Below are 26,544 nucleotides of genomic sequence, written 5' to 3' on the forward strand. Positions count from 1 at the left end.
AAGTATTTGGAAAGATCTTTGATGTTGGGTGATAGGTGCAGTTCATTTTAATTATTCATAGTCCTAGTCCTGGTGCTACTTTCGCCCACCTTTGGCCCAACGATAAACATGGATTCTCTTTTTCTTTTCTTTTTTCTCTCTCTGAATAAACATATGTTTGACAAAAAAATAAAATCTTTGGGTCTCATGTGAGAGATCGGTACAGATCAAACACGTCCAACAACATAGGTATTGTCAGCAACTTGTTAATTATTACTGTACAATTCATCAGGTGTGAGATTTTATTACAAAAAACCTCAATATAAGTTGAAATTAGTTGAAATGGGATATTTCAACAATGTTCTCTGTTTGTTTTTTTCTTCTTTCTTTTATGTTGTTTTCATTTCTTGAAAAATACTACCATATTAGCCTTTTGCTTTACATGGTGCTCAATGCTCGAATTTCTTGCACGTACGTTAGTTTGATGCAACTTAGATTATTTATTCATCTCTCGCTATATGTAGAAGGTTAACATTTTCTATTAAAGTTGTTGTTGTACATTGTTTGTATGACATTAGTCTACGTTTCATTCAGAGTGAACGTTTATGACATCCTGAATAAGATAAGTATTTCTTAAATTTAATATTATTTTTTGTCATTATTAAGAAAGTATAGAACATGCTATTGTATGGCCTGAACCGTAATCATGCTAAATGTAATAATGTAATTTACCTTTGAAAATGAATTTACAGAAGTTGTAACATTTTGTGTTTTGAGTACACATGTATATTTATACGTAGAAAGGTGAGTGGACGACATGACTCGAGGCACCAAAAGTGAAATGGCCAAAAACGTCTGCTAGCCATATGCAATTAGTCATGGTTTTGATATCTTGGAACTTGTATTATTGCAGTTTGAATAATAATACAAAGAGTAATGATAGAAAAATTAAATTTATACATTAAATTTAGGGAATTGTTATTGGCACTTTAAAAATTTCATTATACACTCTTCATAAGTGTATTTTTCTTTCCTAATATAGAAAGTTTGAAATATAGAATGAGATTTTTGAAGTGCTAATAACAATTACCTAATTTATAAACTAAATGAGATGATTGAATTCTTATTTAAATGTTGATTAATGTATTTATTTTTTATTGAAGATACAATATTTAATATTTAATTTTAATTTTCTTAACATTATCATAATTTAAAAGGTAGGTAGGATAATAAATCCTTGATCAATCCATGAAACGACAAGACAAAAGGCCAATATTTTAAAAGGAAGGGAGTGAAACGACATGCAAACTTTCTACCTTTATCGTTTTGTTTTGTGTGATTAATAACGACGTGTGAGACATGATTTGCAATTAAAACGTCGCTTTGGTGTGCATCAACTTCATCTTTTAAGGGTTGATTGCAAAGTTAAGACAAATGCAATACGAACTTGATTACATCAATCTTTTGTAAGTTTATTTATTCATAAACTAATCATATATTTATTCAACTACTTGATCGACCAGGGTCTTCTAGAAGCAAAGTATAAAATATCGATGATATCGGAAATATCGGTAGTTCAAAAACACGAAAATTTCGATGGAAATATCGGGATATTATCGATATTGATAAAAATTGAATAAAAACCACGGAAATTGTAAGAAAAACTTGGAAATTTTTATTGAAACTTTGCAGGATGTTTATTTAGTCAATTATCTATTAGTTTATCACAAAAAATTGGAAGGAAATGCATTGCATGATAGATATAACTGATTTAAGTTGATTGTATAGCGAGCTGGCAAACATTTTGAGTGTAGAAAATATGTAGTAATTAATGAAAGAAGTTTAAACACACCATAATCATTTATATATAATGAATTAGTACAATATTTTACACTTTATACATTGCATGATAAGATACATGAGTGACTTAGCAAGGTCTAAAATATCGATGATATCGGAAATATCGGTAGTCTGTCTAGAAGTAATGGTTCTCTCTCTCTTTGGAGAAGGTGGAGCATTTTTGCACTGTACATCGACCGATTATGTAGAGCTGATCTCGCTTAATCATCTTTTATTTAATTACTTTATAGTTTGTTAACCTAAACTCATTGCTTATGTACGTATGAAACCCAATAACTTTGACTTTATGATATATTTGATCGAAGTAGCAAAAGGTCGAGACATCAATAATATCCTAATTGCTTAAATGAACGTCCAAACTGATTGGATTAACAAATCCAAACTGATTAGATTAACATTAACATAAGCAAATGGTTGTTAAACATCAATAAAATAATCTGTTTTGAAGAGCCTTCAAACTGCTTGTAATGGCGGCAAAGGATGGTCTCACTGACGCATCTGCATTCCATGAAAGGCAAATTAGGTCAATTAGTTCCCCAAGTTGCCCATCATGATCATCAGCCAGTTTTGGCCTTAGGTTCTCCTCCACAACTTCCATAGCAATCTACAGTGAAAAATCACTAGTCGATTAGTATTATTTTCCACAAGATTAATTCGATTATTATTATTTTCAATTACTTATTGTTCATGTCATGTTTTAGTTAAAAATTTAACCGGCATTAATCACACATAAGCGATACATCATTGTTAATGCATTGCAAATTTAGCGTCATGCATCACCAGAAAATCTCTCCGTACAACTTTATATATCCTTTTATTTCCTTGAGACAAGGTGGGTTGTTTCTTACCTTAATGGGACCATAATCTTTCTCAATATAAGGATAATCTCCAGTTATAAGCTCATTCAATAAAATCCCAAAACTGTATACGTCGCATTTTTCGTTATAAGGCTCGCATTGGATGACCTCGGGTGCCATGTACACATAAGTTCCTGCAAATAATTAAAGGTAATTAACGAACATATTAAGACATAAATCACTTAGTTAACACATATATGTATGAATAAATCAATCACTTAACACACAAATCCTCACCCGTTTCGCCAGTGAGTGCCTTCGCTTCATCACTCAAGAACCGAGCATGACCAAAATCCGCAACTCGTACATGCATAGCATCGTCCAAAAATATGTTGCTAGGCTTGAGATCACGATGAATCACCATAGGCCTTTGTCCATGAAGATACTGCATGGCTAGAGCAATCTCCAATGCCCTAGCGACCCTCTCTTTGAGCGGAGGAAGTGGTATCATCCTCTCTTTTCGCCTATTTCCGGGGCCGTGAAGCCACTCCTTCAGTGTTGTGCTCATGAACTCCGTCACCACCCAAGCACAGTTAGGAGGATCGAGGCATGCACCCATTAGCTGAAGTATGTATGGATGTCGCTGCCTACGTAAGGTGTCAAGCTCTTGAGCGAAAAATGCGACACCATTGTCGTTCGTTTCAAAGAAATCAGGGTACATGCATTTCACTGCCACTTCAAGTCCATGCCATGTTCCTTTGTATATGTGAGCCGTACTTCCCTGCCCTATTTTTTCTTCAATCTCAATCTGATCCAATTTTCACCATACATGAGTAGATACGTTACCATAGGCTTTAGGAAATTTGGCAAGTTACATTGATCAAGACTGTATATAAAAATTACACATTCATATACTAAGTTTACTTGATTAACAATTTTCGTTGACAATCTGACAAGATAGCATGTTAAACCATACGAAACATAATGTACAAATTTTAAATTTGGGTCACAGAAGACCTACCTCTCCTGGGTGGATGTACCATCCATTTAGCTGGGCTTGATCAGTAACAGCTGCTAGATCAGAAGAATGGTGTGGTTGAGTTGCTGGAAATTGTGGGATGGCATTTGGACTTGGAGTGGCAACATTGGAGGAGGGAGGGCATGGTTGTGGGCCAATGTCTTTGGAGTTGTGAATAAGGTTCAAGAATCCATTATCTTGGGCTACTTGTAGGCAGTGGCCAAGATAATCTTGTGTTCTTTCCATCATCTTCTTATGCATAATGTGAAGCTCTGTCTCATTTAGGACTCTCTTTTCCAGCTCTGCCACCTTAATTTGCAGCCAAAACCCAAAATATGACAATTCAATTCAACAAAAATAAGTATTTGGTTTCATAATCTTGTGTACTACAACTACGTGTTTGTTAAAATCGAATTGTTTTCTCCAACTTTATATTGTGAACACCAAAAAGCTCGTCTACGTTCATCACACTACGAAAATTTGAATATGTAGTGACGAAAACAACATTCCAATCATTTAGAATTCAGCACTGGAAAAGTTATAGAGATGGGATTTTTTTTTTCTTCTCTTTTTGTCAAACATAGAGATACGCATGTTTGATAGTAATTGTAATTTTCTTTAATTTAACATTCACATTATTACGTCTTATTGTTTATTTAGTGTAACAGCCACTTATCAAATAGCTTTTATGCGGGACCAAAGAAACATATGGTACACGAATATTGGGTGGTATTTGACAAGCATATATACCTGTTCACCAAACAACAACAAAAAAAAAAAGAACAAGCATATACCTGCTGCTCTAATTTAGAGATCATTGGATGGTGGTTCATAGGAACAACGTTAACTGACGCCGAACTTGAGCAGCCATCCGTCCCTTGGCAACATCCAGTTGAGGTGGCAGTGGCGATGTTAGTAGGCACTACTTGCTTTGCACTACTTGAATTGGTTTTCGCCGACTGTGGAGACCCAAATATGGAACCCTTCTTCTTGAAATAGTTCATGCTATTCTGTTTTCCTATATGCCAATTACGATTAATTAGTGAGAATACGCAAAGAGGGGGAGCTTAATAATGGTTTAATGGTGTTTATAAGGTGTCCCAACGTTTGTAGTTTAGTTCATGCAATAAAACAATCTGGGCGGATTTTGTGATGTCAATTATTTGTTTTTATACAGCTTATGTTGATGAGGCGATAAAGTCTATGAATATGAGAAGGGATGCCAAGAATTACAGTCTGGGCGGAATTCACTACTATAAATTATGCGGATCCTTCTAGTAGTAGCTATGGACTTGAAGCACAAAAAATTTACAATATTACCACAAAAGTATTGTGAAGACAGAGAGATTGATTCGAGATAAAGAGTTGTGCTAGCGTCAGTCGCTTTTTAGACACAACAATATCTCATCATTCATTGAGAATTTAGGTTATGATTGATCCGAGTGAGATCTATCTTGCAATTATATATCAATATTTGAGCTAACATTGTACTGCTCAAATTGACGCTAGGGATACCCTTCGACAATTTGAATCGATGAAGTGTCCAATTAATGAATAGGTAATTAGATTGTCATTGCTCTATGTTTAAATGTATGCAAGTATATGGGGATGGATAGAGAGGAATATGAATCTTGAAAACCCTAACTACTGTTATTACAAGTAAGTGGTCCTGCAAGAACTTCAACTCTTAGGTCACAGATCATGACTTTTGTAGAAGAAAGGAGAGGACAGTGGTGCTAACAAACAATTAAGATTGTGGAATTTTCACCTCGGGATCGACAATCACTCATTAGCTTTTGTGACTTTGTCTTTTACTCTTTCACCACCCGAATAGCCAAAAAATAAAAGTAGTGGAACCTAATCTAGTGAAGACCGAGGAGGAGGAGACTGTGGACCATTCAACGATCGTAACTTGTTGAGAGGAGCTGGCCCTGCCTCAGGGCGCAGGGCTCAGCCTGTCAGTCTGGCGCCCTTTTCCCCACTTCCACGCGGGTTTGTTCAATATATTTCACAGTTTGATTAGAAGAAAAAGAAAGCATGCATGTTGGATAGAAGTTAAACTACACAATTAGGGATAGAGCAACAGTAAGAACAATGTATTTACGATATAGAACGTCTTATAAAGTTCAACGTACGTATTTGTAAATGGAAGGTGGAACTTGATTCCTTTTTTTTCCCATGATCGACAACTTTATTTAACTTGAGAATGTTAAATTACTGTGTATATTTATAGGGTAGAGTTTTGCAGACTTGATTTGACTAGTGAACTTCATCTGCAACTTAAGATGCCATAAAAATTATGCAGAAAGCAGCAAAGAAATTAAGGAAGCACAGTTTTTGAATTGAGCAATACAACTACTACTGAGATCCATTTTTGTTGGTGAAGAAGAAAGGTGCATATTAAAATATAAAGAAAAGGATAACACAACAACTTGCATAATTATTCAACATATAGTTCGTATTTGAACATCCTCGTTTGATTTACACTACTCAGTTTGTACTATGTTTGAGAAAATCCTGAGCTCAAATCTAAGGGACGATAGTTGTTGATTTTAAAACATTGTTTATACTGCACATCATCAATTTTCATCCAAAAATGCCTGTATTTTTATTTTGTTGACGGAGATACTGAGTTCAAATATGTCGTTGATAACAGTAAATGCGGTCATGATTTAAAAATATTGTACTTGGAGTTATGAATTACGACAATGATTAGTGATTTGTAAAACCTAGAAGCTAGAAACTGAGGATGGTCCAAAAGTGGTAAACGATTTCTCTCCTGCTTCCTCCACACACCACCCACATTACTCTTCTAATTATTGCCAGCAACTCCCCACCACCTCACCCACTGTACGGAAATTACCCTAAAATAACCAAAATTGAATTCATTCATCAACATTTTAATCAAATTGTTTAATAATTTACTGATACATTTCAACCCTTGGAGCCCTGAAGTTCTGTATCTGACTCCTTGAAGAACAATACTTCCCTTATTTCCGAAAAGGTGGAAAGTCTAATCATTCCCTAAAAGTTAATGCTGCATTATTTCTACCTACAATAAGAATAATCGAATCATTCATTCTCTTTATCATTATTCAAATATCATCTTGAAGTTCGAGACCTTTTAGACATTTATATGTGTCTAACAAAATGATTATGATAACAAGTGTTGACGGTCAATTTCTTTGATTTATATGAATGAACATAGTCTTCAAATTGGAATAATTTTTCTAGAAAAGATATTTAAATAGAAAATTTCAATGAATAAAGTTTAGTCAGCCTTGTTTTTAAGTTAGTTAATCATATGATGATGCTAATTTTGACTTAGAGAGATATATATTTCAATTCTTGGCATCAAGACTTTGAGACCCAGAGTTGAATCTGCATGCTCATCACGTACCACTAATCTTGTATATTAATAATAAGCAATTATTAAGCATCTTTCAATTTGATCGTGCTCGATCAGTTAATTTCTTAGTCGCCACAGCAAATCATCAGTCCCACAACTCGTCCTCGTGTCCCCTCATTTTTTCACTACTTGATATAATAACAAAAATGTAGCGACCTGCATTGGCATGGCACTTCTTCACAACATATTGTGACATATAATAAATAAAAAATATATAATTATATGTACGTATTGATGATTGCCACTTGGCGGCTGCACTTGCAAAGCATATATGTATAAAGGGTAATGCTAGGAAGACTGAATTTTTAAACCAAATGATGTAGATGTTAGTGATTGAATTATTACTTAAGTATTGATTAACATACTTATTTCCTATTGATGACATATCATTTAAAAATTTAGTCTCTCTAGCATTATTCATGTATAAGTGTATTATGTAACCATAGTTCACGTACGTGTTTCGTTAGGAAAGTGAAAAAGAACAGTTGGAATTTGAAGAGATGGAGAATCCATGAACCCAAAGACCCGAGTAGGGGATGATGAGATGGGGATGCTAACGCTACGTTCAAGTAACCAGGGTGCCAATTTCCCCAAAATCCAAAATATATTTACAAAAATCCAATTCCAGAGAAAGAGAGAGAGAGAGAGAGAAAGAAGAAGCAAAAGCAAATGCTTTAGGACTTCACTTTCTCTATTCCCATGGGCGAAGATCTGCCTTTGCCTTTGCCATCACACCCCCATCTTTTTTTTTCTTCATAAATTTCATCTCATTTCATCGTAAATGTTCTTCGGCGATCACTTAGTGATTGAATAATATATGACAATTAGATTAGATATCAATTGTAGAGAATATATGTACGTAATTTTATTGTTTTAAACCCAAATCTTGATGTCAAAATCAACGGTAAATGACTATGTATCATTAATCACCAGATGATCAAGAGAGCGGGACTATTTATTTCAAATCATTTCTCAGTTTCTTGCTTTGTCGCTTGCTTGTGATCAGCATCATAGAATCTTTTCATTTTTCTCTTGCTCTTTTTCTTTCTTCTACGACCTTTTTTTCCCGTTCCTATCAAGCTGTCTGTCAGTCTCCATCTGAGTGTTTGATCATGATCCATAAGGTTGCGAATCCCCATTCCCACCTCTCTTTCTTTTCAGAAAAATCAAACTCTCTGTTCCCTCACTTTTTCTCTTTTTTACATCCCGCAGATTGCCACCTTCTTATTCTTTCAAACTTTCTTTTTCCCAACACAAAAACAAATAAGGTGCAAGAGGTGTCACTCATTAAAATTTGCCGAGTTGAATGAGAAATAATCGCTTAGAAGTGGGTTAGTTCAGTTAGCAAAGATAATGTCTCTGCTTTATTTTACTCGAGATCAATCATTTATCTCATAAATTAGAATAACTTATAATATCATTTAGTCCTGTTTTATGAAGAGTCACGTTTTTATTTCCCCTCGTAAAACCAATTCGATTAATTAGTAAAACAAAGAGAGAAAACCAAGAACAAATCTAGTTCTATACTTGTATTTGCTGTAATGAAACTTGGAAGAGAAAAGAAAAAAAAAAAACCCTACATTGTTAACTACATTATTAAGCCATTAGCAATGGCGCGATTTGTACGAACGTGTGTGGTTTCGTACACCGGAAGCTCTTCAAGGTACCTTTCTTTCCCGATCACCGAAAGGTGATCAAGCTCGAAAAGATCCGAACTCGAACAACTAGCAGCATCATCGTCATCACCTTCATCACCGTCACGACAATCTCTGCTCACTAATTCATTCTTTACTTGGTTCCGACGGCAGTCTCTCAAAATCTCTCTGGCCGCTTCCTCAACTCTTCTGCTTTTCTCCAACACTCGAAGCTTAAGCTCCTCCTCCGCTTTTCTCGCTGGCGATCGACCAATTTTCCATGCGGTCGGAACAGTGACCGGCATTAGGGTTTGATCCTCCCCTTCGTACAAGCATTTGTGTCCACAAGGCCTGCAATCTTCGTCGACGATCACACTCACCGGGCAGAAATGAACCGATCTTTTAACCCCATTTCGCAGTTTTTCTCTTGTAGATGGTGAGTTCTTACTCAAACATGATCTCGAGAACGAAGAGGCCGAAGAACATGTCGAGTCTTGCCCTGATTTCAGTTTCCTCTCCGCAACCGCTTCCTCATACCCTCCAATTGATGAAGTGCTCTTTGTTTTCTTGGTCTGCCCTGCAGTGAAGATCGAATTGAGGAAATTCGCAACGCGACCGCCTGGCGAAAGAGGCTGTTTCACTTTCTTTAGGTTGCTGTAAATCTTCAATGCCCTCGATTTCGACTTAATCATACCTTCATCGAGCTTCGGAGTCGGATCCGATGCACAACTGTAGTGGTAGTCATCGAACATGTGCACTTCCGTCTGTTCATAAAACAGAGTCCTCTGTTTTCTCACTGTTTTTTCCTCTGATTTCACCGACTGGGTCGAGACGCTGGTGCGAACCGGTTTTGGCCGTGGCGGTGCGAAATACGAGGACCTCGACTTAGACCCGAACATAGAATCCGCATCCGAGGAGGAGAGCCCACCGGAGCTCGAATCAGAGGAGCTAGAGGTGGAGCTGAAAAACATAGCATCGAGATCACGGTCTAATTTTCGGTCCAATTCACCCAAATGCTGTCTTCTTTGGCCACCAACCTTCTGGCCAACCTTCTTCTCCATCCATTTCTCGATCAAACAAGCTCGGCGGAGGCTGGCCATCTCTTCTTCTTCCACTGCTCTGCCGCTTTTCGCACCGCTTTTGCTTTGTTTCTTCGGCATTGTTTCGTTGTAAAACATCGAGTCCTCGCGGTTTCTCGGCGATCCCTCGTCAATCGAACGGTAAATTTTGTCGAGAAGAGAGGATGAGAAAGAAGGATTTTTCTTTTCGTGCCTGTATCTATCTTCCCTCGGCGTATTTTCCCACCTTGACATTTTTGTTTGTTGAGAAATAGGCTAGAAAAATGTATAATTTGAGGTTTTTAGCTACAGAACTGTAGCTTTGGTGACTTTTTTGTGTCGGCTGGGAGAGAATCAAAAGCTGCAGTGGAATTGAAAATAAGGGAGAGAGAGGATGGGCAATGTTTGAGCCAAGCGACCTAATTGGTAATTTGACGACTCAATCTTAATGTGTAGTTCTGCTCGCCTAATCGTTGCTCATGACATTACAAAAAGTGGTAGAATTTTTGGGAATGAAGAGAAGGACGCATGAACAAATAAAGCAATTGATGCTTGCCTTGTTGTTTAGAGAGAGAGAGAGAGAGAGAGAGAGAGGCAATGAGAGCGAAGTGGCACGCCTTGGAGATGGAGTGAGGAACAGGGGAAGAGAGACGAGGGTTATATAAAGCTCGACACGCGCGTGCATGTCCACCCCAACTGGAGCCAATGCCAGATTGGCATCGGATGACGTGGCTTGAAATTTGCCTTTTGATGTGACTAAATTGCCCCTTCCTTTGACGAGGAAATGGCGGTCTGACCCTTTGATGGCTCAACCTTCCAGTTCGAATTTGAAGCCGTTGATCGTGTTTGGAGGAGGACAAGCAGACAAAGCATTTGTAAACGACAATTGCCGTAAACCCTAGTAATAATTGGCGGGCCCACGTCTTGTTGTGAGGTAAAGATTTTTATTTTTTGCATTTTATTTTAAGAAAAATTAACGAAAAGTAAAAAATAAAAAACTTTAGTTTTAATGTAAAATGATAAATAAAGGTGTAGTGAATAGTATATAAAAAAAATAAAAATGTAATTTTTTGTTAAAATTCCATTTTTTCTAGAATGAGGTAAAGTTTTTGTTCGTAGGTAATCTGTGGATTGATGCAAATCTTTTATTAATAATACAATTATATTTTTACACTAAAGACTAAAAAGGACGAGAATTTAAAGTACAACATGTCGAGTCGAATTACAAACTATTACTTATACATGAAGATAAATGCTTCTAATTCACAATATTAGTGTGGCATTTCGTTTTCTCAACCCTATGTTTTTAAATAAAATAAAAAAGTTAAAACGCTTTTTTGAAGCTGGGGCCTTCAAGGGCAGATGATTGGAAGGATATTTTTTTAAGTATAAGGTATTTAAACAAGCGGAGAAAATGATATATTTTTTATGTCTTTCTTATTTTATGACACAAGAAGTACCTATTTCGAAATTGAACATTGAAATTTCTCTAGTTGATTGAGAGTGAATAAATAAGCTAAGTTAATTGAATTATTTAATTGAAATGCATGATAAAGTAAAAGTTTCTCTTTGTACAGTACATTAAAAATATATTGTGACACAATCGGAAAAAACTAGCACAATACACTTTTAGGGGAAGTAGCGTCCGTGATGCAAAAATGTGTCTCGCACGTACATGAGTGCATGCGGAGAGACTAGTTTTTATTGAATGAGGGCAATTTAAATTTTTATTATTGTGATCATGTTTGGTAGATGAATATAATCCAATATTTTTGTTGGTAATATTCCATTTAAAACTATTAATTTCATCAGCGGTTGAGATAGTAATCAAGTTTTGGAATTTCGTGGGAATGTTTTATGAAAAGCTATTTTTTATTAATTATATTTAAAAAAAAAAGAAAAAAGGAAGGTGTGCGGTTACATATTTTAGGTTTCGGATTGAGCTGGCATAATTGATTAATTTTTAGGTAGCAGTCACGGTATACCAATAAGATGAAAAGGAGATAATTCAATTACAAAATATGATATTTCCCCCTTTTTTTTTCTTTTTTTTTGTTTGCACCTTATATTTTGGTGGGTTTGTTTCTTTTTAAAATACTAAATTTAGTCGTTGAATTATTTTACCTATTATCTTTTTGGTGGAAGTTCAAGTTATTTTCAAAGGTAGGTGTGACATTTTTTGAAAAAAAAGCAATGTTGATAATGTATTGATTCGAGAAACACGATTGCAATACAATTATAACACGATGCTAATTGAGTACATCTTTTTTAGTGACCAAACCCTTAATCTGAAAAGAATAAGCGCACAAGAAACAAACGTGATTAATCCCCTACATAGCAATTACAATGACCAAAAAACATTCAAACGATTGGGATAACATCTTTTTCTAGTCGTGTTTTTATGGATTCCTTTTAATCTAAACAAAGGTAATAACAAATCCCATAAACCATTATATTACTGTTTAGGTAGAACCAAAATGTTAATTAAATTGCTTACCAAATATGGTACTTTAAATTATATAACCGTCAACGTTTGCAAGTATAGAGAGGTTAATAAGAAAACAAAGAGAAACAGATGGATTTACCAACAAAAGATGCTTGTGGAAATAACTAAATAATTACAGAATCTTTTTTTTTCTTCAAGTGATTCTTATAAGAGTTGAGGGGCCCATTTTGGTTTTTTATTTAATTATGATATTTTGAATGGGTGTGATATCCACACCCCATTTTACTTCTTACACATCTTTTTAATTTTCGGCTGTTGGATCGGATTAATTGAAGAAGATCAAGGGATAGAAATTATCAAGGGGTGTGTGAGAAGTAAAATGAGGTGTGTGGATAACATACCCCTTTTGAATTTGAAAGAGGTAAAGCTCTATTACCGGAAATAAAATGTAATCATGGAAATTAGCCTTTAACCGCGCGGTTGATTTGTTGAAGGAGCCTGTAAAATTGGCCTTTAAACTTAATCATGGAAATTCAATCGGGGAGCTTCTAATCACGCTGAAAACGGCTCTCTGGAGGAGCCTTAATGAAGTTCAAAAACTCAACGGGTTGACTTTTACTGAAAGTTCAAACTGATTCCATTTCATAAGGTTGTGTTACTAATTTATATGTTATAGGATGGGTGAACAATTCATATTTTATGCGCCTATAATATTGAAGATTGACCGAAATAGAAGGTATAGTAAAACACACGTTTATATATGTGTTATAACTTAAAAAGTGAGTTGAGCGTAACATGATGGGTCGATGATCACACTAAAAAATTGCTGATATTGGAATTGGAAGTGCATTTAATTGATTAAACCCTACCCATATCCATTGACAATGATCAATAGCAAATAACCATGTCCACATTAATTATATGAACTAGGCTACGACTTATATTTGTTCCTTCCTAGTTGATAAAACAAACAAAACCATTAATTAAGATGAAAAGGATAGCTTTGGACTTACATATCAAGATCCATCAAACCCCGCCAATTATATTACATGGGAACCAATGATCTGCCCCCCAAACCCTAGCCAGTATCACATGTTTTAGCCACTTTTGTTTGTTCATGTTCATCCATCCAAAGACATATGCTATGATGCCTGCAACATCCATAGCCCTTTATGCACCCTAACCGTATGATATAAAGTGATGTGACAACGAAAGGCCTTTGATTTGGTCTCTTAATCGGGTTTCAAGCAGTATCCCAGCCATTTGGGTTAGTGTTTATAATAAGATACATTGTAAGGTGGCTTCCACCCAACAATTAGATAATGATCTTATGTACTTTCACGATCTGATGGTCATGGATCTTGTAAAGATTATATATCTATACTGAAAATGTTTTTTGAGAAAATATTTTTGGAAGCAATCTTTAGTACAAATGCAATTGAAATCTGAAAAAGTATTTTCTACAAGAAATATATAACTCATGTTTCATACTTCTTGCAAGAAGCAGTTTGCTTTTGGAATCCAAATTTTTTTTCCGCTAAAAGCGATTTCAGTCATTTTAAAAGCACTTCTAAATAAGTATTTATATTATAGGGCGGGAGATTTGGGCTATAAGATACAATATGTCATCTATAATAATTTATAAATTGAACTTATTATCTACAAATGTAAAACTAAAGACTTCTCACTTGTAAGAAAAGAAATAATACTAGGTAATAGTGCTTAATCAGGTCAGTTGAGTTGGAAACCTACGGACTAAAGTTCACATTTTTTATTTTGATATCCATCTGTTCATCAAGTATTTCATATAAAAAACTAGTTTAGATTAAAGATAAAATCAGAAGTTCATACAATTAAATCTTCTTGAAATTATTCAAAATATACTCGTTGGACATATAGGTGAATAATACAAATTAATTAACATTCTCAATGGTTCATGTGGATTTGGTTGCGAATGCGGATGCGATTCATTAAATAATACATGGTATGTAACACATATAATGTAATTAATATTTCAATTGTCGAACTTTAATTTCTACGTAGACACATATAAACGTACGTTGCGTACTACGTATTAGGGCAAAAGTTTACCCAGAATACACTCCCAAATTTGCTGTTTTACAACATGAACGTAGCAACCAAACAGTATGTTTTGTTAGCATGCATGTTGGGCACCTAGAAAAAGATTGTCATTCATTTGTTTTCACCTTCTTCTGATCTTGTTTTACTGTTCCTTTTCCTTATTTAGGAGGAGGAGCAAAACGCAGCGTTAAAATCAGCGCAGTACGGACTGTGATTCCATTGGTGGGGCCACTGAAGTTCCAGTTTTCCTACGCAGATTTACACGGTCGCGAATAATGGACGGTCAGATTTGAGCATCACGCGTAACTCGTGTGGACCTGACCCTACTCATTGGGTGTGTGTGGGGGGACCATGTACTTGCTCTCGATATGTCCAATACGACACGCTCTTCTACACGTGCGAACACGGGGCACACTTTGTCTTTGGCTTTCTTCACACGCATACGTCATGCACGCTGGTGTAGTGATATTTATTTCACCCAAGCCATTGTCCTCGCCACGTGTCTAGGCTCTTGAGTCTCTATCTTTGATGGGTGCCACTCTCAATAGCTCTGAAACGATGAAATTATCGATGCATGATACTAGACTCGACGCAGATAAACGTTTTACCCTAATCCCTAATCTGTCGTTTGGTGACTAGGATTGAATTGCATCGGATTTATATTGATTTGGAAAAAATAGCATTAAGTATTAATTAGGTACGCATTATAAGTTTAAGTAATAGGATTGTGGATACACGTTTGTTTTAAGAGTTTGTTCATTTACAGATTGAAAATAATAAAGTAGTCGTGCATGTGTGTATGAGCTAATTTTGATTGTTAATAAACTATGAATTAGGCATGCGCCGGTGATTTAGATCAGCTCGTGCGTGCGCAACTCAGCCAAGCTAGCACCTAACATATTGATACGTATGTTATCAACTGTAGTAAACAAGGTATCAGGGCCAGCTATATAGTACACACAGGCGGTGACAGGCAGGTAATGCAGCTTCTGAATCCAGCTTTTGTCTGCCGTGAGCCTGCGACAATAGAGTAATTAATTGCAAGCGTAATATACAAGTTGGCAGTAAGCATTATTAGGGTTTTGGGACCCAAACATGCATCTTTGGAGACGTAGAACCACGTGAGAAAGCATGGGCACATCCCTCATAATACCTCATGTTTGTAGGGTAAATGAACAGTGTTACGACAAACTTGATTTTAATTTCGATGTGGGCAAGAATATATATGTATGTATGTATGTATGTATGTATGTATGTATGTGTGTGTGTGTGTGTGTGTGTGTGTCCATCTCTGGTCGCTGTAGGATCGATGAGATGCCCTTTATCGATCTGATCAGATATGCTAAATCTAACATCGATCCAAAAGTAAGGAGCGAAGTGTTTTGTGTTCGTCTAGGTAGGCAATTGTCAAAGTCGGTCGTTGAATAAGTTTTGGTTAAGTTTATCTATCTCTAAGAGTGGATTTAACGCTACAATAATAATACAATTAATCTCACATTGTAGGGTTATGCCTTTGTATTGAAACGCGTTGCAGATCAATTGTGGTTACATATGGAGACAAAAGCACTTCTCGTATTTAAGTGCACTTACGCTTCACGAGTTCGATTCTCTCCACTCAATATTATCGATTGCTTGGAAGTGCTTCCATGAATAAGGACGAAGCGACTTTATTATTATTTTGGACAAGTATGGTTTTGTTTTCTGGTGTGATAATTTGGGTAAATTATTGGAAGTGGCTTTATCACAATCACGCCAAACATGCACTGATATTGTGAAAGAGATGTGCAGCAGTTGAGGGGAGATCCCGAAGAGGAAGTGAATAATGAACAAAGAGAGAAACTTTGCTCTTTATTTTTCCCCCTTCCCAACAAAGCTTGCAGTGGCAGCATATTTTACTGTCCTTGCTGCTGCCTGGGGTTTCGTTTTGTCTTCCTCTCCGAGTTTCCTGACCAGCCAAGTTTCTTTATCTCTTTCTCTATTCTCCCTCAGATTTATGTCTGGCTGAGGAGAGAGAGAGTGGATGAGTGATGACTAGGGCTGATGCAGTACCCATGTGCTCGTTGTATAGCCTGGCTGTTTTCTAGGACTTAGATGAATCGGGGAAGTAGGAAGGATGACAATGTTCCAAACCAATTATACAACCTCACATAAAAAAATTAAAACACATGATGACACGGTATAGGGTTTAGCATACGACCACTTTGATGTATCTGTTTCATATAAAGATGTGTTTGAGACTGCTTCTGTAAAAGTTAAAAGTGATTTGTCAACCAACACTTTTATATTGCTCGGTAAAAAGTGTGATTGAGCGCAAACTAGGGATGGATCTACTAACCCTTCGCTATAAGGTTTTTATCAGACAAATTTTGAAATTTCAAGATCCAAATACTTTTTAAAGAGGCATTTGATAGTTGCTTCTCTAAAACGCATTATTTAAGTTTCTCGCTCAAAGGAAACTACAAGCGCTCCTAGCCCTTCCAATTGTTGAAGCAACCACAAATAAGAAACACTCGGAATTGTTTTACAAAAAAGTACTTGAACTCTTAACAAAAATTATAACGTGTTTCCAATAAAAACGCTTTACATCAGGACCCTCGTCGGCATAAATACTTCCTACAAAAGAAATCAAAGGAGTCGCTTTCCTGGGGTCTCCATCTTCACGTGCGGAGTTGAACACCTTATTCCCCTACATTTTCATGGCCCTATTGTTATTTATGACCTTTTGTAAATTGTCCCCGGCCATTCAATGCCAGGGGCCAATACTTTTGTAGAGGCCCTACGGTCCTCCTACTTCCAATATTCTCACCGGACATCACAATTTACAATGTCGCTGAAAGTCGCAACTCTCCTGCCTTTCAATCAAACACAAAGGTCGTCGTACCCAGTGCACAAGGCTCCCGCTTTACGCAGAGTCTGGGAGAAGTGAATGTCGGCTAGCCTTACTCCCATTTTATGGAGGGGCTGCTCCCAATCAATTAAACACAAAGAATAACAGTAAATGCTATATAGTATAATTGCGAGAGGGACGATACTGCGTTCTTTACAATGTTGGAAGAAATCCGTCGGACCAACATTGGACATAGAGCGAATCGGCCTTGGTCCAATCCAACCAACTTTTTGTAATCCTAGGCATTGCCCACAGACATCTTCATGAGTTTTCCAACTCTGGTTCTCAACTCCCCAATATCTTGGAGAAGGATTATAATTCGAGTTTACATCGTGCGTTGTTAAGGGTTCGCTTCCCCTTGGTACTAAATACAGACACAATAATTCGAGTTTTCGATTAATAATCACTAGCTCTCATTATTTCTTCCTTCCTTGAGGCACAATACAAATCTTCTACCCGAACGTAATCATTGAGAATTTAACCTCTCAACATCTACCAACCGGTAAAGATCGCCTCGTCTTTGCTTCAGTAAGGGGAGGTTTGTCCTGAATAATTCAAAACAAACTTATTTTAACTACTTTAATTGTAAGGTAACGAAGACTATCCTCACCGGCGGTATTCTATAAACATTCTTGCAAAGAAAAAGAAGACTGTAGGTTGGAAACACATCACCTTCTAAGCTCAATAATTGAATAATCAATCTCTGCTATGATTATTGCCTCTTCATGTTCTGTCGTCGCCAGTACTTCTCCAAACTACCACATTTAATTTTTTTTTAGTCAGATTCATAAAAAGATTCACCTACAAATAACTTGCCATCCAAAAAACTTAAACAAGGACGAAAATGCAGACCCAGACACTAGTTCTATTACTAAAAAGTAGAAAGGGGTAAGTAAGCATGCATCATGAAGCTAAAAATACAATGTAGTATGGATCAAATTTCCGGTGTATGGCTCTAGCAAGGATCAAATGTAAGCATGCATCATAAAGCTAAAAATACGTATCCACTTACTGGTCCAACAAGGGTGGAGTGGCCCCAGGCCACATAACCGGCTCCAGCATCTCGAGCAGGGGAACAAGTTGCTACATATAGCTGACAACCCACAGAAAATCACCCATGGGAAATCGTTAGAGTTAATATGGAGGAGCATCAAGGCATAATTGCCATAAAGTAGCGACTTGACTGTGGTTCTTGTTATGTAATCTATCACAAAGTTCTGTTTCTATCATTGTACTAACTCCAAGTTTATTAGCAAACGTAAACCGTGATGTGCATCTCATATAGGACATATGTTACCGCACCTGGTTATCTGTAGCCCTGCACAAGATATAGCAAGGCAAATCTCAGTGAGAATGACTACATAAAAAACTACAAACTGATTTAACATATCACAGATAAATTATTCTAAAGGAATATGAATTAGGGAATATGTAACTAATACCTTGCCCTCTGCAACAGTTCCCAGTGCAACGGTCCAGTAGTCATGTTAAAAGCCCCAGGATAGCATATCAAGTGAGCACCTTATGTAAACAACTTATTACTGTTATCCTTCGGTATTTCCAACATCAGAAGTCCTTCACTTGGAAAGGATTAAACAAAGGAGAAATAATTCCATTTCCTTTTTAATAAAAAGCAGATTGGTTGAACTTCAAGGAAGAATCCAGTGGCAGATTTCATGGGTTTGAATTTATTAAATCTCAAAGGATTAGGTGTGCTGACTACCGAAAGAAAAGCCCTTAATTTTATTAGTTTAGCAACGCCCAGAAAATGGAAACTAGTTTCACTTCCATGGAAAGAAAAAGAAACGGCTAACCTCTTGCTCCATAAATCATTGCTATTTCCTCAAAATTAATGTCATAACAGATACCTATGCCAATACGCCCAACTTCTGCAAAACCCGATTGATGGTTACTGTCCCATCAATAATGAGTGAAAGAAGTTCTTTCACCAAAGGAATAAGTGTTTGTATAAAGGACGAACCAATGAACAAAACTACTGCAAAGAATGAATCAAACCTGTATCCACAACGGTAGGAGTCAGCCCTGCTGTGAGAGTCTTTGATTCAGTGAAGGTAATCTTCCCCGGGACATTGATATCAAATAGCTGCATCTGTGACCATATGCCATGATCTTCGTTACTAAACAGTCAGTAAGAAACAAAGACCAAGACACATAATTTCCCTTGAAAGGTGCTCATTATATGTTCAAAACATCAAGTCTCTTCTAAAATGGAAAAAGCAATTTTTCATGTAGACATATAACCACACAGAATCAATATCATGCATAACAAGAATTGAACTTGATATTACAAGTGCCACCTTCATGTAAAGCTTAGAGCATTACCTTCCTGTGCTTAGCTAACAGCTTTCCATTGGTGCCAAAGACACAGGAAGTATTGTACAACCGATCCCCAGAACGCTCCACTATAGATCCACCAACAATGGTGATCTTAAGACGTTGAGCAACTTCAGACAGCATGGCTGTTGAAGGAGATGCATCGCCACCCGCATCAATGTCCTCAGCATAAACAGGAAAACTGTCATTTGAATACGGACCATTCCAAATTTCCTGAGATACAAAGCATCAAACACAACTTAAAGCCAAAAAATCTTAACAATTATTAAAAGTTGAGTTTATTAGCCATCTGGTCTTATACAACATAAAATTGTTCTGATACTCTCCTCCCCGCCGGCCCGGGTAAAAGTTACAAACCCAACAAAACACCAACCTTTCAGTTACTTACACTATTCTTATGGGCATCTAAAACTCGATCAGCTGAAAATTACAGTTTCCAAATTTCCAAAAAACAAACAGAATGAGTAAAACTCACAGGGAGGAGAACAAGTTGGGCACCCTTTGCGGCGGCGTCCTCGATGGCTTTCCGAGAGTGGGCAATGTTCCTCTCCTTATCCGGCGTCACCGACAATTGGCACAGCGCAATCTTGAACTGCACAAAAAACCCAATTCAAATTCAACCTCAAAACTCTAAAAATTCACAACAAAATGACCAGACACACACAGAGATTAAAGAGATAGCTTGCCTTGGTGACGGGAGGAGCGGGCAGGGGAAGAGCAGGCGGGGCCCTGGCTTCCCCGGGCTTGTAAGCCGACGCCATCACCGACAAGAAATTTGCAGAGCGGATCAGGGACTGCGCTGCGACCGATGCGGATGCTGGTGGTGATGGCTTTGGATGGTGCGATTGGAGAGAGGTCAGTAGGCGGAGGAGAGAGACCGATGCAAAATTTTGAATTCAAGATGTAAATTTCCTTGTCCCATTGATTAAAAGAATGTCGATCTTATTAACCGATCACTTATTTGACAATATAATATTCAAAATTACTCATGTCATACGTAAAAATGAAACACAAACTCGAATTCAGACGGGACCGGCCAACTGTTTTAACAAACAACCTCAGATATGCATGATCAACTATCCTTTACTTCTACATTGCAGACCGGAGCTTATCAAATCAAGAGCGCCCCTTGTTACTAGATACAGACACAATAATTCGAGTTTTCGATAAGTAATAACAAGCTCTCATTATTTATAGATACAGACGCATTCTTTCTATTAAGAAATGCGGTCTTTGACACTCTCCTTCCTTGAGGCACAATAGGAATCTTCTACCCGTACGTAATCATTGAGAATTTAACCTCTCAACATCTACCAACCGGTAAAGATCGCCTCGTCTTTGCTTCAGTAAGGGGAGGTTTGTCCTGAATAATTCATAACAAACTTATTTTAACCACTTTAATTGTAAAGTAACGAAACTATTTCATCGGTATTCCATATACTCTTGCATATGAAAAAGAAGACTACAGGTTGGAAACCACATCACCTTCTAAGCTCAATCACTGAATAATCAATCTCTGCTATGATTATTGACTCTTCATGTTCTGTCGTCGCCATTACTTCTCCAAACTACCACATTTAATTCTTTTAGTCAGATTCATAAAAAGATTCACCTACAAATAACTTGCCATCTAAAAAAACTTAAACAAGCACGAAAATGCAGACCCAGACACTTGTTCTGTTACTAAAAAGTAGAAAGGGGTAAGCATGCATCATGAAGCTAAAAATATGTATCCACTTACTGGTCCAACAAGGGTTGAGTGGCCCCATGCCACATAACCGGCTCCAGCATCTCGAGCAGGGGAACAAGTTGCTACATATAGCTGACAACCCACAGAAAATCACCCATGGGAAATCGTTAGAGTTAATATGGAAGACCATCAAGGCATAATCGTCATAAAGTAGTGACTTGACTGTGGTTCTTGTCATGTAATCTATCACAAAGTTCTGTTTATCATTGTACTAACTCCAAGTTTATTAGCAAATGTAAACCGTGATGTGCATCTCATATAGGACATATGTTACCGCACCTGGTTATCTGTAGCCCTGCACAAGATATAGCAAGGAAAATCTCAGTGAGAATGACTACATAGAAAACTACATATCGATTTAACATAACGCAGAAACATTATTCTAAAGAAATATGAATTAGGGAATAATGTAACTAATACCTTGCCCTCTGCAATAATTCCCAGTGCAACGGTCCAGTAGTCATGTTAAAAGCCCCAGGATAGCATATCAAGTGAGCACCTGACTTCAACAACTTATTACTGTTATCATTCGGTATTTCCAACAACAGAAGTCCTTCACTTGGAAAGGATTAAACAAAGGAGAAATAATTCCATTTCCTTTTAAACAAAAACCAGATTAGTTGAACTGCAAAGAAGAATCCAGATGCAGATTTCATGAATTTGAATTTATCAAATCTCAAAGGATTAGGTGCGCTGACTACAGAAAGAAAAGCCCGTAATTTTATCAGTTTACCAATGCCCAGAAAGTGGAAACAAATTTCATGTCCATGGAAAGAAAAAAAGGGCTAACCTCTTGCTGCATAAATCATTGCTAGTTCCTGAAACCTAATGTCATAACAGATACCTATGCCAATACGCCCAACTTCTGCAAAAACCAATTGATGGTTACCATCCCATCAGTAATGAATGAAATAACTTCTTTCACCAAAGGAATAAGTGTTCGTGTAAAGGAGAGAACCAATGAACAAAACTACTGCAAAGAATGCATCAAACCTGTATCCACAATGGTAGGAGTCTGCCCTGCTGTGAGAGTCTTTGATTCAATGAAGGTAATCTTCCCCGGGATGTCGATATCAAATAGGTGTATCTATGACCATATGCCATGATCTTTGTTACTAAAACAGTCAGTAAGAAACAAAGACGAAGACACATAATTTCCATTGAAAGGTAATCATTATATGGTCAAAACACCAAGTCTCTACATTTCTAAAGCAAATGGAAAGAACGGTCCTTCATATAGATATATAACCATACCCAAAAAACTATCTTGCATAACAAGACTTTGAACTTTATATTGTAAGTGCCCCCTTCATGTTAAAGCTTAGAGCATTACCTTCCTGTGTTTAGCTAACAGCTTTCCATCGGTGTTAAAGACACAGGAAGTATTGTACAACCGATCCCCAGAACGCTCCGCTACAGATCCACCAACAATGGTGATCTTCAGACGTTGAGCAACTTCAGACAGCATGGCTGTTGAAGGAGATGCATCGCCACCCGCATCAATGTCCTCAGCATACACCGGAAAGCTGTCATTTGAATACGGACCATTCCAAATTTCCTGACACACAGAGTATCAAACACACCACTTTGATGGTAAATATATCCTTAGCAGGTAAAAGTGAACAAACCCAATAAAGCACTAACCTTTCAGTTACTTACACTATTCTTATTGATATCTAAAATACAGTTTCCAAATTTCCGAACATATATTGCTACACTAAAACAAACAATAGGAGCCCAAAAAGTAATAATCCATATTTAACTTGAAGCAGCAAGCTTAATCGGCGTACTAATATGAATGTCCAAATAAACAAACAGAGTGAGTAAAACTGCAAAACTCACAGGGAGGACGACAAGCTGGGCACCCTTTGCGGCGGCGTCTTCGATGGCTTTCCGAGCGTGGGAAATGTTCCTCTCCTTATCCGGCGTCACCGACAATTGGCACAGCGCAAAAACTGCACAAGAAAACCAATTCAAATTCAACCTCAAAGCTCTAAAAATTCACAACAAAATCACCATATACACGCAGAGAGATTAAAGAGACAGCTTGCCTTGGTGACGGGAGGAGTGGGCAGGGGAAGATCAGGCGGGACCCTGGCTTCTTCGGGCTTGTAAGCCGACGCCATCACCGACGAGAAATTGACAGAGCGGGTCCGGGACTTGCCGCTGAGACCGATGCGGATGTTGGTGGCGATGGCTTTGGAGGGTGCGATTGGAGAGAGGAAAGCCGGCGGAGGAGAGAGAGGCTTTGGGTGGAGGCAAACGGAGCGGCAGAGAGAGGAGTGAGGAGTGAGATTCTTGGAGCCGATTAGTGTCGATAGTGCTGCTTTCATTTTCTCTCAACGCTCCAAATTTCTACGTGGACTTTGATTTTTTTGGACAAGGATTGTCTACCTCCTCTTGTTTTGTGGGATCACGGTTAGGTTTAAGTCACGTTAATATTTTATAGAGATAATAAAACAAAAATAAATAGTAATATAAAATATTAACGTGACTTAACTGTGATCACACAAACATGAGGGCATGGGATGGCACGAGAACAAGGAGGGCTGACAATCCTTGTCTGATTTTTTTGGCTTTCGGGATGGGGTCGTTAAAAAGTTTTTCCTTCCCTTTTCACCCTTCTTTGTGACTAATTTTGTTCATATATTCTTCGAAATTTTGCATTTTGGTCCCCAACTTAACTTCGTGTTGCATCGTTCCTTCTTTGCGTCAAATTTGTCTATTTTCTATATAAAAGAACCAACAGTGTAATGCGAGGATAAATTAAAGAACATCTAGATCTATTTCAAAATGTAAATTGAAACCCTTAATTTACTATTTTCTCAATTCGAATGAAGAAATCTCACATCAAACATTTATTTGTCAAAGTTAATAACTAATTAATTTTGTTCTAGTGTTAGTGATATATATCTTACAATGTTGAATTCAACATCTAAATTTCCTTCTCTCATTGATTAAGAGAATGTCGATTTTATTCATTGATTACTTATCTTCTTAGACAACATAATAAAATTTATGTGATATACGTGATAAGAAAATACAAATTCGGATTCATACGTGATGGACACATCACTTTAACAAACAAACTCAGATGTGCGTTATCATCTCTCCTTTAATTCTTCGTTGCATACTATCTCTTACATACTAAAAGAGTAATTAGGGTCAAATATTAGTTTCAACAACAACAAAAAAGTCAAATATTAGTAAAATAAAAAAAATAAATCATAGTAAAATGGTAACCGTGTGATCTCACGGGTTGCACACTTGCACTGGAAACCCCTTTAGAACAAAGGAATATTATCGTTACAAATGAACGCATAGCACAGGATCGCATCCTCAACACCTTTCAAAAATCCCAACCGACTCTTGTCCAAACGGTAATTAACTGTCACTCGCGCCTTGGTCATCTATTTCTTTGCTCCCTCTCAAAACTTTCATTTCCAATTAAGAACAAAAAACTTGTTTCAATTTCTCTCGAGCACCAAATTTTGGTGCTCGAGACCCTCCACTTCGCTTTGAGTCAACGCGAAACTTGTAAAAGTCAAACAAAAAAACGAAGAAAAAAGATTTTTCGGAGAATTGTGTAGTTCTTTTGTAGATAGATATAATAATTTTTATGCATGGCAGATCCCAGGGCTGTTGTACCGTACCATGACCCGTACGATAACGGCCCGTGTTCCGATATTGTGAACTTTCTGTACGATTCTGAACACCCGATCCTCGATGAGGGACTTGCTTGCCCTACTAAACCAATTCCTCTTTTTGATGAAGGAATCCAAGATTTGAGCGACCCTTTGTTGGATCAAGCGACATGGGATTTTCTCTATCAGTGTAGTAATGGCGTAGGAAACTTTGATTCGCAAGCCGGTCCCTCGCAGTTTATCGGAGAATCGAGCGGCTCTAGTCCTCCCAGAGGGGACAACAATGAGCAGAATCAGGGTTTTGGTGATCCGAGGCCGCTTTCGGTTTGGCCTGCGACACCAGTTCCATTTAATTGCAGTTGTTGCCAACTGCTTAGGGAAATTATACACTTAAATGGTAAGTTTTACGTTCAATTTTCTTGTAAATTAGTATTGGTTTAGTGGGTACTATTCGGTTTAAGTGGTGATTAGGGTATTGATTTTTTATTTTCAACTTGTGTGCAAAGGCAACCATGTCATGAAACTTGACATTCATGGAAGGTTTGGTATGATCAGTCATGCAATTCTTTACAGTTTCGATGTGAATTCTTCCGACAATCATCAGTATCAAATGTTTGAGTAAGTTTTTTCGACCCTGTTTGTTTCGTCCCCTCTCAAGTCGAAGTGTTTGATTCGTTTAACCAGAAGACTAAATATTTTTTTCGTTTCGGAAATTAGTTTTTGCAAGAAAAGCATAGAGGAGGTGAAGCAATTTCTGATGCAGTACTTCCTAGAGAGAAAGCTAGAGGGCTACATTCTGCAGCAAGATCCAATGGCAGTCTTTTACGAGGCCCTCTGCATTGGACTCGAGTGGGATGACATTCTAAACACCGATAACTTCACCTTCCCACCATCTCCTCCAAATTCAGGTTCGCGTGTTTGGTTTTCCTCGTGAACTTCTATCATTCGGAACATTTAATGTTCACTTGAGGTTTCTTTTTTTTTTTTTTTTTGGTCAATTTCAGGAAGAGTCGGTGAAGTGGAACAACAACCCGCTGATGATCAACCACATGCGGCCGAGGATGAGAACGAGAGGATTTCCCTTGCAGCACAGGTTGTCGTTAACCATTCTTTCAATGCTAAACCCTAAACCCTACATTTAGCTACAATAAGATAATTAGTGCATTTTATTAACACTTTTGTTTGTGTAATGCTGTGGAAGTAGTGCAGAGGGAGAGAACAGCAAGCATGACATTGGACGACCTTCGCGATTACTTCCATCTTCCGATCGAAAAAGCTGCTAGGAGATTGAAGGTTTGCCCAACTGTTGTGAAAAGGATATGCCGCCGAAGCGGATTAAATAGATGGCCCTCAAGAAAGGTCTGTCCTCCTCTATAAAGTCCTTTTCATAGAACCTTTTTTTTTTTTTTTGTGTTTTATTCCTTACCCTTTCAATTTTTTGATCACACACGCAGATTCGAAGCATCAACAGGCAGATTTCGAGGTTGAGACCAAGTTTAGATTCCGACAATGCAAACACAAGGGTTCATGCTGAAGCTGAAATCTCTAGGCTTGAAAGAAAAATAACCGCACTTGTACCATAGTGTGAATAAAGTACATATCTTCACCCCTAGTTTTGGATCAGC

The 26,544-nt window shown here is 37.3% G+C and overlaps 4 protein-coding genes across 4 annotated transcripts; all 4 read right to left on the reverse strand.

Moving 5' to 3' along the window:
• Nucleotides 1-2,263: 2,263 nt before the first annotated feature.
• On the reverse strand, nucleotides 2,264-4,658 carry LOC126601112 (serine/threonine-protein kinase STY17-like). Its single transcript, XM_050267777.1, has 5 exons — nucleotides 4,449-4,658; nucleotides 3,658-3,978; nucleotides 2,934-3,444; nucleotides 2,688-2,830; nucleotides 2,264-2,443 (listed from the first exon to the last, which is right to left on the reverse strand). Exons 1-5 carry the CDS (start codon nucleotides 4,656-4,658, stop codon nucleotides 2,264-2,266), a joined length of 1,365 nt encoding a protein of 454 aa, XP_050123734.1.
• Nucleotides 4,659-8,510: 3,852 nt separating this feature from the next.
• On the reverse strand, nucleotides 8,511-10,380 carry LOC126601435 (protein BIG GRAIN 1-like A). Its single transcript, XM_050268151.1, has one exon. It carries the CDS (start codon nucleotides 10,008-10,010, stop codon nucleotides 8,652-8,654), a length of 1,359 nt encoding a protein of 452 aa, XP_050124108.1. The 5' UTR covers nucleotides 10,011-10,380; the 3' UTR covers nucleotides 8,511-8,651.
• Nucleotides 10,381-17,272: 6,892 nt separating this feature from the next.
• On the reverse strand, nucleotides 17,273-20,354 carry LOC126604146 (omega-amidase, chloroplastic-like). Its single transcript, XM_050271274.1, has 10 exons — nucleotides 20,212-20,354; nucleotides 20,001-20,117; nucleotides 19,514-19,738; nucleotides 19,187-19,280; nucleotides 18,985-19,059; nucleotides 18,613-18,691; nucleotides 18,473-18,488; nucleotides 18,183-18,263; nucleotides 17,843-17,925; nucleotides 17,273-17,715 (listed from the first exon to the last, which is right to left on the reverse strand). The coding sequence occupies exons 1-10, from the start codon at nucleotides 20,284-20,286 to the stop codon at nucleotides 17,637-17,639; spliced, it is 924 nt and encodes a 307-aa protein (XP_050127231.1). The 5' UTR covers nucleotides 20,287-20,354; the 3' UTR covers nucleotides 17,273-17,636.
• Nucleotides 20,355-20,413: 59 nt separating this feature from the next.
• LOC126604147 (omega-amidase, chloroplastic-like) lies at nucleotides 20,414-23,645 on the reverse strand. The gene is made up of 11 exons (XM_050271275.1): nucleotides 23,323-23,645; nucleotides 23,118-23,230; nucleotides 22,609-22,833; nucleotides 22,269-22,362; nucleotides 22,066-22,140; nucleotides 21,696-21,774; nucleotides 21,555-21,570; nucleotides 21,267-21,347; nucleotides 21,011-21,093; nucleotides 20,583-20,888; nucleotides 20,414-20,540 (listed from the first exon to the last, which is right to left on the reverse strand). The coding sequence occupies exons 1-10, from the start codon at nucleotides 23,606-23,608 to the stop codon at nucleotides 20,810-20,812; spliced, it is 1,131 nt and encodes a 376-aa protein (XP_050127232.1). The 5' UTR covers nucleotides 23,609-23,645; the 3' UTR covers nucleotides 20,414-20,540; nucleotides 20,583-20,809.
• Between the last annotated feature and the right edge of the window lie 2,899 nt (nucleotides 23,646-26,544).

The sequence above is a fragment of the Malus sylvestris genome, chromosome 15 (genome assembly GCF_916048215.2).
Source record: "Malus sylvestris chromosome 15, drMalSylv7.2, whole genome shotgun sequence".
NCBI lineage: Eukaryota > Viridiplantae > Streptophyta > Magnoliopsida > Rosales > Rosaceae > Malus > Malus sylvestris.